The sequence below is a fragment of the Patagioenas fasciata genome, chromosome 15, assembly GCF_037038585.1.
Source record: "Patagioenas fasciata isolate bPatFas1 chromosome 15, bPatFas1.hap1, whole genome shotgun sequence".
Classification (NCBI taxonomy): domain Eukaryota; kingdom Metazoa; phylum Chordata; class Aves; order Columbiformes; family Columbidae; genus Patagioenas; species Patagioenas fasciata.
The window spans coordinates 1,824,500-1,836,410 of NC_092534.1; the positions used below are offsets into that span (position 1 = coordinate 1,824,500).

The 11,911-nt window shown below is 45.1% G+C and overlaps 1 protein-coding gene and 1 long non-coding RNA gene across 2 annotated transcripts; both read left to right on the plus strand.

Annotated features, from left to right (window-relative positions):
• The first annotated feature begins 975 nt into the window (after window positions 1–975).
• Window positions 976–2,237, plus strand: LOC139829131 (uncharacterized). The gene is made up of 3 exons (XR_011741425.1): window positions 976–1,085; window positions 1,196–1,292; window positions 2,121–2,237. It is a non-coding gene; the product is annotated as an uncharacterized lncRNA (long non-coding RNA).
• Window positions 2,238–2,256: 19 nt separating this feature from the next.
• Window positions 2,257–8,958, plus strand: LOC139829171 (E3 ubiquitin-protein ligase RBBP6-like). The gene is made up of 10 exons (XM_071815304.1): window positions 2,257–2,264; window positions 2,676–2,854; window positions 3,529–3,632; window positions 4,056–4,360; window positions 5,333–5,429; window positions 5,508–5,586; window positions 5,677–5,734; window positions 7,487–7,588; window positions 8,164–8,420; window positions 8,861–8,958. The coding sequence occupies exons 1-10, from the start codon at window positions 2,257–2,259 to the stop codon at window positions 8,956–8,958; spliced, it is 1,287 nt and encodes a 428-aa protein (XP_071671405.1).
• Window positions 8,959–11,911: the final 2,953 nt, after the last annotated feature.

Sequence of the window (11,911 nt, forward strand, 5' to 3'; positions counted from 1 at the left end):
GAGCTGTTCTTTTGCAGCTGCTCTTCTGGCAACTGCCTTCTGACCTGTGTTTAGACACACGACTTGGCATGGAGGAGTGCGCGGTTGTTGTGCGATGCGTAGTGCTTGCCAAAGTTTTGGTTCCCAGGGATTCTTCTAGGTAAAATGATAATGAAATGTGAGAGGATGTCGTATAATAACAAACTTGCCAGATTTCTTTGAAGTCTGGTGGAGAAAGCTGAAAGTGATGGAAATAGAACAGATGGCTTGGGTTTGGTGGCTTAATTTTGCCTTTGACTTGTTTTAATCCACCGCATTGGAAAACTGGTTTTCTGGCTGTTGCTGAAACCGCTCACCAGTAACATCTGGATCAAGAGTTTATCTGTGAGTTTTAATCTAAGTAGAGCCTTTAAAACCATCTTGCACATGAGTGTTCTCTGGATCTAAATCATACTTTGCAATTTCTTGTTAATATAACTTCTTTTCTGCACGGAAGACATTGTCATTCAGATGCACTTGAGCATCCTTTCATCATTCATTTCTAACCGTTTTTTTCCTGGTACTACGTGTTAACCATGTCAGGACAGTAATGAAGTTTTATGGCAGAATATATATGGTGAATACATGCAAGAAATGTTCTTGTTAAGGTATATGTATATTCTTCTCAAATGCTTTTTAAAAAAAGGTATTTACTTAGTACTTTTCTATCTTATACTTTGATCTATAGCTGGATAGCTGTTGTAGTTTGAACAAAACTTTAATAATTTCAAGTATTTATTTTACCTTCAGAATGTGTGCACATTTCGAGGCTGGACAGGGTGCTGGGCCATCCGGTCTGGTCGGTGCTTTTGCCAAGGAAGGTCGGACCAGCTGGTGCCCGCGGGCCCTTCAAACCTGGTGTTCTCTGATTCTCTGGGAGTTGTGCTGCGCTTGACAGGATGGGCTGATCGGTGCTGTCGGGCTGTGCGGGCTTAAATGTGTTTCTGATGTGTGTGTCAATAAGCACTTGTTTAACAGGCTGCCAATCTGGCTGAGACCGACGCTTCCGAAGAGGAGAAAATAAAAGCTATGATGATACAGTCCTGCCAGGCATACAATCCAGTCAAGTAAGTGCTGGTGATCTGTTCTCTGACGATTATGGAACAATTGTAGAGATGGTTGTTTTAACGTGAGAGACACATGCATCCCTTTTTCTTTTTTCCCCAAATCCTTTTAGTTTCATGAAGAAAAACTCGGGCCGGCCTCCACCATCGTACACTTGCTTTCGTTGTGGACAGCCTGGCCACTATATAAAGAACTGCCCAACTAACAGGGTAAGATTGCGTGGGACTTGTGGTGCTACTTAGCTTGTAATTTTTTCACCTTGGCAGGTAGGTAACAAATGCATGAATACTCATAGTAAAAAATGTTTCTCTTGGGGTAAAATGCGGAGGTTATGTGACATTGTTGCAAAGCCCTTCAAAATCCAAAGCACTGGAATTATAAATGTAAAATTTTCTAGGTCATGGTGATTAAATGTGTCCAAAGATGTTTCTCTGTGAACACTGATGCTTATTTTTATACATTTCAACATTATTGGAAATTTCTGTGATTTTAAGTGTTTTTAATGGGAGTTCACAGTTTTTAGTATATAGTGTAAAACCAAGATGTTTCTGTTGAACCTGTCTGTTCAATATGGGCATGGTTTGACTACACAGCTCTCTGGTTCAGTGTTCATGTCATTTAATGTTTAGCCACTGAGTGTCTGTGCATGCGGTACCAATTCAACCCCCATGTCCAGACGGTGAATATGAGTTTCTGCAGTGACTGGTTCGAGCACTGAATTAAGCTCTCGCTCTGAATCGCGCTTTGGTGGAGATGCAGGTTTGAGTCTTTTCTGAGTGGCTGGTGAGCTTAAGGGACATTTCACCCTTAAAGACCCTGAAGTGAAGCCAAAGAACGTCGATTGAGTTCAAGCACTGCTCGAGCCTTTGGAACATCCTGCCCGTACACATTTAGGAAAATAAGTGGTTTAGTCAAGCAACCCTTATTCTTGATAATAGGAGAGGATTAGAGACTTTTGCTGCTTCAAATAATCACTGAAATGTCATTTTGAGTGTGGGACTTCAGACAGGACATGGCTGCGTTTCTTTTCTTAACAGGACAAAAATTTTCAGCCTGTTCCCAGAATGAAAAAGAGCACAGGAATTCCAAGGAGTTTCCTGATGGAAGTGAAAGATCCCAATACCAAGGGTGCTATGCTGACAAACACTGGAAGATATGTAATACCAACTATCAATGCGTAAGTATGGAATTAATCAGACTGACCCAAAAGGGAACAAGAGAAATCACGCCTGAGTGCTCATCCAAGCTCGTTGGCCAGCACCTGCAGTTATGGGGGAGGAAGCATTGTCTTTCTCTCTTAACTTAAAAATCTGTGATATTTTCAAATATTAAAGGAAGGTGGTCCTTCAGTTCATGCCCCTGTGAGATGGTTACACTTGTGGTGTGCTAAGAACCTGTATTTCTGCAAAATAGTTCAGGAGTGTTTACAGTTGGAGTTGTTCTCTTTGAAAGCTTCTTTTGCTTCTGTTTTATATTTTGAAGACTTCTCGAAAATTTTAACAGAGAGCTGTTGGGCTGAGGTTTCCTCCCCATCTCACTGGTTTCCATCTCATCTTTAACTTTGTTCATTTTCCTTCCCCGCTCCCCTCCAGGGAAGTTTATGCGAGAGGAAAGAAGGGAAAGCCTCCCTTCGTGCCAGCGGAGCCGCCCTCCTCCTCCTCCTGCTCAGATGAGGATCTTGTTCCAGCTGAGTTGTTATGTCCCATTTGTAAAGATGTAACGAATGATGCAGCTGTTATTCCCTGCTGTGGAAACAGTTTTTGTGACGAATGTAAGTGTTACTGCCATGTTTGTTAATTCAAATCCTCACATCTGATCTTCTGAAAGCATAAATAGGAGATAATGAGATGACTTTGGTACCTGTTCTCTTTAATACTTAAGGATACCTGGAACAGGAAAGGACTCTCCTGGTATAAAGGGGAAAAAAGGCAGAAGGCTTATTTTCCTTGTTGCACATCTGTTCAAACCGTCTTTCCATGTGGATGACGGGTGTGAGAAGAGCACAGAACTGTGCCCGTGGTTACAGTGTTGGATATTGAATGCATTGAGTTTGTCCACAGCCCTTTCTCCGATACAAAATCGCGCAGCCAGCTCTGGTGACTTACTGTGCTCTGCAGCAAACAGTCGGCGTTTAATCCGCATTCCTCACCACAGGAGAGTTGGTTGGAGCCTCCAGAACTTGAAGCTGCGTGTGTTTTTTTGAGATGTGTTATATTCGTTACCCTTGAGGTTGGTAGCTTCTCACTGTACTGGATGGTGGGAAAAAGACTCATTAAAACATCAGGACACAGCCTACTCTCAATCTCCAACTGCTGCAATAGTGAAATATCAAACTGTACTGCTATTTGCTGCATAGTATACATTTTTTACACTATTCGATATTTATCATACTGTCAATTCAAGACCACATTCAGCCCTTAATCATATACGTCTTATTATTCACAGGCATTAGAACAGCATTACTGGAATCTGAGGAACATACATGTCCAATGTGTCATCAAACAGACGTTTCTCCTGATAGTTTAGTTGCCAACAAGATCCTACGCCAGGTAACGTGACCACTTTTACGTAAATGGTTTGTAAGTCTTTTTAGAGAAGAAACTATTAATTTCCATCTCCTTAAGCAAGGCCAAATTGAGAAAGGCTACCTCTGTTTCTCAAATACATTATCTGTTGTTAAGAAGCTTACAACTTTTTACATACACTCTGTCAAATTCAGGTCACGCTTCTGTTCAATACGATCGCCTCGCTTTCAGAATCGGTATCAACACTGAAGTTCTTTACAGACACTCCGAGTTACCAGCCATTAATATCAGTGTTTGATGTGATGTGTTCGTGTATCCATATGTTGATTTATTTTAGGATTGATATACCATTTAGAGGAATACACGGGTAACTTTACTCTCTGGAGGCTTTTGCTCATCTATCTACTGAATTTTCATAGTACATTTCTAAATATTTTGTGCCCCCAGGCTGTGAACAACTTCAGAAGTGGGACTGGCTACAGTAAACAGATTCAGCAGCAGCAGCAGCTGCCACCACCAGCAGTGAGACAAACAGTGACACGCAACCCGCAACCTCTACTCCGGCCAACAATTTCCAAACAGAAGGATCCACTAATTCCTCCATCAGCTTCTGTGTCTTCTCATTCTGCTGCTTTGTCGTCGTTTGGCCCCACTCAGGCATCTGGGGCAGCTCAGCTGCCAGGAATCCTGCCTTCTGTCACTGTCCCTGGTGTCCCAGCAGCAGTGTCCCTGCCCTTCCCTGGACCTTTTCGGTGAGTAAATCTGTAGATTTACCAAAGTTTTTACATACAGGTGTAATTTTGCAGTGAATGTAGAAGACACCAAAACACTGAAGTTAGATTCTGCTGCTTCTTGAGCTTCTCCACTAGTGATTTCTGTACCAACAGTGGCGGTTCCAGATAGCTGTGGAAGCTCTGGTGTTTCATTTACTCTGAATGAGGACCCTTTGATCAGTTGGGAGCTGCCTCATGCAAGAGTTTCCTCAGAAGTACTTCTTGTCATTCAGTCCGGGTTTACCCCGGAGGATGAACCTTTTTTCCCCAGGAGCCCTTTGATTTTGGGTGCTTAGCAGTTCCTAGAATAACCCTTTAGTTATGTGAAACCCGCTTGAGGGCGTTAATTTGTCTTTAGTCGAGTCAGACTCAGTTACGGACCGTCTTGGATAATAAACATTGAAACACTATAAATTTGAAGTATTGACAAACACGACAGTCTAAGTTTGCAATCCAGTGAAGTCACATGAAAACACATGAAAAATCTGCACTGTTGTTTAGGGCTTAGATCCCTTCCCCTTTACACCCGGAATGCAGACAGGCGCTCTGCCCAGAAGCCGGTCAGGCTCAGCTGTACCATTGAATACGCAGGATCACAGTCCAACAGAACCTCTAGGGCAGGCTCTGAATTAGCACATCAACATTTTGTAATGGAATTTCAGTTCTTGCATGTTCCAAAGCTGACATTCAGCAGGTGGGTTATACCTACTCTTGGCCTTTCATGTGCAGCAAGCTTAATAAAACGTTTTGCAGTGAGCTTTCTCTTTAACTCCCAGTAATCCAGACAGACATCTGCTCGGTGCTTCATTTGGAATCAACCAAACTCACATTTGTAAATGTGGTGCCGATTCTTTTTCCTTTTACAGCAGTCAGCATTTCTTACCTTGGACTTTATATTTCAAGCAGCACTTCAAAACACTGTTGGAATGATATAAATTTGTTTTTTTGTAGCGAGGCTGATGTGGTTACAGCTCCTGCTGCTCTGGTGGCCGCCGCTGGACTTTCTAAACCCTCCTCTCTGACCAGCAGCGGTTTGTGGGAAGAGCAGGTAAATTTTATTTCAAAACATGCAGTGATTCTTGTATTTGAGCAGAGCTGGTTTGCCAACGTCTGTGTTTATTCAAAGGGCTATCAGGTTCCTGTACTGAGACAACCAGCACTGACAAGTCTCCTGGGCCCGCAAGGACAATCAATACCCACCAATGGTAACTAACTACAACTTGAGAATTTATGTTTTAAAGTTACCTTCAGATAAACTGAATGGGGTTTTTCCTGTCTCCTCTCCACTGAAAAAGGTCAGCCAGTGAGAGCCAGTACAGTCTGCTCAGCCAGCGGGAGACCAGGCTGGGAGCTGTAAGTATTCTACAGAAATTCAATATATTACTATTGTAACCTGTTAAAAGAGGCCACAACACGTAACGTAGGCAAAAGCTGGTTTATAATGAAGTAAGAATGCACAGATAGTTGCGGAGAATGCAAGTGGCAATAATTTTTTAAATGGCTTCATTTCAATTGTCTTGAACAAAGGAGACCTGTGCTTGCAGTGAGATTTTAACATGAAACTCCAGTACATGATTGAAAATGGGACTCTGAAAAATGAACACCTTTTGGGGTAACCATACGTACATATAGAAATGAAATAGAATCGAAGCATCAGGTGGAAAGGCACCCATTTGATTTATGGCTGAATAAATTGATTTCCCAATAAAAATAATCCTCAAACATTCTTCTGTTAACAACTTAGTTGATACTGATTGAGAAAACTATTGGAAGATCAATGCTGTTATTTTATGACAATTTTGTATTTCTTCAATTCAGTCATCTCGAGTAGCCAGGCTGCTTTCTCTCAGTTGCAGAGAGAGGAGCCTGTTTCACCTGTACTTGCAGTGTCAAGCAGGTCCTGCATTCTGGTTTGTGTTTGTTATAGACAGATGGTAAGTGTGTATAAAACCCTGAACATAAACAAAACCAAACCCCAGGATCCATCCTGCCAATTATCTGAAGTCTCAGGTTCTATATGCAAGAAAGTAACAAGAACAGGCCAAATACATCATCATGAGGCGACAACACAGGAAGCTTATGTGAAAGAAGTGAGAAGAAGATCAATATCTGCGCAGTGTCGAGTGGCAGAGGAGCGGTGGGCACGTGGGAGATGGGAGTCTCTGTTCAGCACCAGCAGCCTCCATCCACAGCGGCAAAGCTGCCTGTAGGAGAGGAGACAGGGAACTGCTGGGGGTGAGGATGCGGAAGCAACAACGAGGACGAAGAGATGAGCGTAGGCTCAAATGAACTGGAAGCAGGGAGAAAAATGATTACATGGAGAACAAGAAGTGCTCGCCACCATGCTCCTGCTTCCTTTGCTTTCTTCTTGAAAATCAGGACAGGGAGTAGCAGTGGCAGATGTTTGAGGTTTCTTGAGACATTCAAATCAAGGATGCCTGCACAGTGAACATACCCAAAGGACTCAGGCCCCAGCACTGCAGCACCACCCGTCTCCATGCCCATGCCTCCACCTCTCTTGTGTCCTCCAGCACCCCACATGCTCCCTTTTCCAGCAGCGGCAGCACCACCACAGTTTCCCCCTCAGTCTCCACCTGGTCACCCTCCAGCTGCTGGGTGCACTGTCTCCCTTCCAGGGCGTTCCCCAGCCCCGGAAAACGTCATCAGCTTGGGCACCAACACACACCATCCCAGGGACACAGGCACCTCCTTTATCTCGGGAGGAGTTTTACAGAGAGCAACAGAGACTTGAAGAGGAGTATTTGGCTCAATGAAGATGCGTTGTTTTCCATTTCTGTGTTTCGATAGCGTATCGCACTGCAGTTCCACGGAAGTGTATCTGACATAAGCAAAAATGACATAAGAATTTTTTCTTATATATTTTCTCATTGCAGATGGTAAATGTGCAAAACTTAGAGCAAACGTAATTCTAACACTTTCCTTAAAACTTGTAGTAATTCAGACCTGTTTTTGCTTACATAGGAAGGTCACCTTTTGCATCTGCATGCAGTATGTTTCTTGCATTGGCCACTTTTTGTTTCTTGGTGTCTTTTTGTAATAAAGTTCAAACTCTAATTGTAATAAATGTCAAACTTATTTTTACAGGGAAATAAAGAAGTCCGAACTTGATGAGTTTACGAATGATTTTGCTAAGGAATTGATGGAATACAAAAGGCTTCAAAAGGAGCATCGGCCGTTGTTGTCCAGGTAATGACATCCTCATCCTCCTGAGAGCTGTGAGGAGGCAGGAAACTGAACCGGTGTAGTTGCTGGATTTTCTGTCTCCCTGTTCTGATTGAACCGTTACCTCAAAGCACTTTGGGGCAGAGAGGTTAGGGGAATTGTCTTCATTTTCTTGTTTGTTTCGTTGATACAAAGAGAGATTTTAACCTGGACAATGGAGCTTTACTGTCTTCTGGTGAAATAAGGTTTTTTTGATGTTTGATAGTGGACTGTAACTATTAACACTTGCTCTTTTTGCCTCTTACTGCAACAAAAATGATTTGCATTGCGTGTAGTTGCTGAGTAGTTAGAAATGTGCACATTCATGTACCAGCAGAGGCCAGCACACACCACCTTAAATCAACCCCCGGTGATGGTGGTTCCTGCGATAGCAGTGGAAATAGATTTTCCCTTCCTGTATGGTTTCAGACTAACGAAGCAGCAGCTGTTGTGTCCTTTGAGCAGAAACTGTTGTCAAGTTCTTAAATTTGCAGTAGCATTAAGTCAACAGCTGTTCTGAATCAACTTCATTTCTGTGTGTGTGTTGTGTTTTACTGAAGGTCCAGGTCTCCCCATGGTGCTTCATCTCACTCCAGAAGTTCGTATACCTGCTCCAAGTCAAGATCGGGCTCTTCCCACTCTCGCACCAACTCTGGATCATTTAGTCATTCCCAGCCTCGTTCCCACTCCCGATCACCACCGCGCCAAAGAAGAGGCAGAGCGAACAGTCGTATAATACTAACAACGGATCCTTTTCTTCCGTACTCCACTGGGCCAAAATCCTGCCACCTCCTTATTGGTGTTATAGACATAAAGGGTAACAGGCAATTCTGATCTTATCCGCTGAGCGGTATTCTGTGAAATTTTTCTTGCAACTTGCTCAAGCACTTTTTGTGCTTCTGGTGTAAGGCATCGTGGTTCTTGGGGGTCTTGTCCCCCACGAAGGAAACTAAACAATGGTTGCAAATCTGTATTTGTAATTCCCACAACATTTCTTATCCACCGCAAGTCCCCTACCAACTTCATTGCGTTGCGAAGGGTTGCTACCTCTGCTTTCATAGTAAGCTTCTGAGGTCTAATCACGGCCAAATCTTTCCCCACAGCAGCTTTTGCCTCTGGAGTCAGGTTAGGAGAAGCATCTATAGCTTCTTTTAAACGGTCCACAAACTTCATATAGGGTTCCCCAGGACCCTGCTTTATTGTAGAATAGGGTGGCACAGGGGTACCTGTATTTGGTAATTCTTTCACTGCCGCCAGGGCAAGCCCTGGCATTTGATGTAAAATCCTTGGATGAAGCGCTGCCTGAATGGCACCATCTGCGTATTGTCCATGAACGAGTAATTGGTCCATGCTAGCTAATTGTAATGGATCATCAGCTGGTAAATTAACATTTTCTAATACTGCCAATTCCACCTTCCCCTGCCACTAGCCCAAGAACATCAAATACCCCATTGGGGGAAGTAATAACTCCATGAATGCCCGAATATCCGTCGGAGTTAGTACTTGCCCCTTGAAAAAGGAATTGATTAGCTGCATCACATGTTTATTATCCATACCATATTGCATTACCGCACTCTGCAGCTGCTTGTTTTCCAGTCTAAAGGAGACCACTGCCGTTGTCCCCTTGTGGCAGAATGCAAACTCCTCTCTCTCCCCCTCCCTCTTTTGATAGGGAAGGAGCAGACACATCCCCCTCTCTCTCTGCTGTTTGAGGCTGACAGCTGCTTTTGTTTGGCCCCAGAGCCCCTGGCCAGGGCCGTTAAAAGAAGGGAGCACCGAGGGGCCAGGGAGCCGCTGGGCACCCGCAGCCAGTGTGGGGGTGCAGAGAAGCTTCTGGAATGCCCACAGTCAGATCTGATCAGGCTATAAAACGGGATTCTCGTCGAGACTCCGCCCCTTGCGCGGATCTCTTGGAGTTCCGAGCTGAGCCGCTGCCACCAGGAGCCACTGCCCCCCCGGGACGGAGACTCCGCTTGCCTTGCGCCACGGGTGGGAGTAAATTAACCCTCGCAGGATTGCCAGTGTATCTGCTTTCCGTGCACATTTGCACCTGGATTTATACTTTCCGTGCACATCTGCACGTGTATTTCTCCTCGCAGGATTGCGAGTGTATCATAAATTTACCCTCGCAGAATCGCGAGTGTACACTTTCCGTACTCACTACGAGTACGTGTATCCCTTTGAAATAACCCCACACCGTGTTCAGGCAGCGTGGACTCTTCCCGGACTCAGGGACGGCTCCGGCATTGTTTTGGTGAAGCCACGTGCATGCACTCTGTGGACCTCCTGTTGGATTAGTTGCTGCCACTTCATAATTTTCCTCAACCGATATCCGAACCTGTATTCAAGTCACTTTGGAGTGCTAAACCCTGTTTCTCACCGGTTTCATACAAGTTGGTTTGGACCCTGCTGTCCCTTAAACGAACCTCGGGGGGCCTCTGTGACACCCCTATTATCTACATACACCAGCATTGCTGTAATACTGCCAAGTAACATAACCCCTTGAATGGTTGCATCCCTGAGTACCCCTTGCCAGCGTTGCCCTGCATTATGAGTGATCTCGAGGAATATCTCTACCCCGCTGCACAGGAGCAGCACCCGAATTGCCATCACTGTCACTGCTATACAATTACCTTGTGTTTCCTTGTGGATCAGTGAGTCGACGCATATCCGCGAACCGATCTGCTGACCCAGTCTCCAGCCCTTTTCCATATCGTGCTCGCAAATATTCGTCTTCTTCCCTTATTGACCACGTCCCATCTTCTACACACTGCTTTGCCCATTTTTGTATTCGCTGCTTTTTTATTCGGAGCTCCTCAGGAGTGAGGTCCAAATCCACCCCCTCCCGTTCCTGTTTTCCCCGTTTTTCACATTCCCTGCCAATTGCCTCCAACGCGTCCTTACTTGCATCTGATGCCTTTTTGTATGTTATTAACTGTGAAGTTTTACTCGCGCCCCCATCTAACCGCTTAATTGCCTATAACACTTCTTGTATCTGTGTCTCCTGCTGTCTCAGCAAGTCCTTCAGGCTCTGCAAGTGTCCCTCATCCCGGAAGTCATGGTGATTTTGTTGTCCATCGTGGTGATCCACGGGCTCTTTTGGTAAAGGTACATCAGCTGGATTAACTTGTCCTGGGTTGTTGTAACTTGCTGGTTGCTGCCATTCGTCGTCAGAGGCAGGTAATGGCTCAAAGGGCGCAGAGGGTATAAGCGGCTCACTGCCTCTCCAAAACTCCAAGTCTGAAACGGGGCAAACCAGCGGCATTGGCTTTTCGGAGTTCTCAGAGGGGGGCAGCTCGCAGCGGGGGCCGGGGGGAATGGCACACACTTCCGGCTCCCCTGAGCCATGCTCCGCCAGCTGCATGACCTCCCGCCACAGTCCGGCGAGGTTGCAAGCCTCGCGCTCCCTCCTGGTGTTAGCAATCAGGACACATAACCACGGGCGTAGTTCTATGCGGTGCTTTATTTCAGCGCTGGGAAACCAGGGGTTCGCACCCAAAGCTGGCTTCCGCGGCCAGTTTAAGTTGCACAGTATTTATACAGTCCATTCACACACACATTCATATATTCATTAGGATCATTAGGGTATGTAATAGTTACTCAACATTTATTGCAGCATCGATTGCAACACCTTGGAACTACTTTGATCATGCGCAGTGGCCTCTGGTGGTCTTTCAGGGGGTCTTCAGGATGAAGTAAGTCGTCTTCATCGCTTCTGTCCTTTTCACCTTTGGGTACTGCACATGCGCACTACTCTATAGTTGAAAAACTGCTGACTTGTTCAGTTTCCAGAGATACTGTATATACTTCTTCTCATTCTAGGCATATTTGGGCTAAGATAAAAGCTAGGTTGATAAGATAAGAGTATACTCGAATCCCTTACTAGGTAAAACAAGATATGCTTGAACATCCCTAAACATCCCAAAAGTCACTGCCCTGGGCCTGCTGGCCACACTAATCCTGATACAAGCCAGTATAATGGTGGCCTTTTTGATCACCTGGGCACACAACGGCTCATGTTCAGCCGCAGTCACCTTTTCCTCCGGGCACTTTCCAGCTGCTCTTCCCCAGCCTGCAGTGTTCATGGGGTTGTTGTGACCCAAGTGCAGGACCCGGCCCTTGGCCTTGTTGAACCTCAGACAACTGTCTCAGCCCATCGACCCAGCCGGTCCAGATCCCCCTGTGTGGTCTTCCTACCCTTCAGAAGATCAATAACTCTCACCCAGCTTGGTGTCCACAAACTTACTGAAGGTTGCATTCAGTCATGGCCTATCAGGCTCTGTCAGGGCTTGTCTGGTCTGTTGGCCC

Excerpts from the sequence above, each read along its gene's own strand:
- LOC139829171 (XM_071815304.1), top strand. Across the intron at positions 4,361-5,332 it reads CCCTTCCCTGGACCTTTTCG|CGAGGCTGATGTGGTTACAG; the intron begins GTGAGTAAATCT and ends GTTTTTTTGTAG. Across the intron at positions 5,587-5,676 it reads ACAATCAATACCCACCAATG|GTCAGCCAGTGAGAGCCAGT; the intron begins GTAACTAACTAC and ends CCACTGAAAAAG.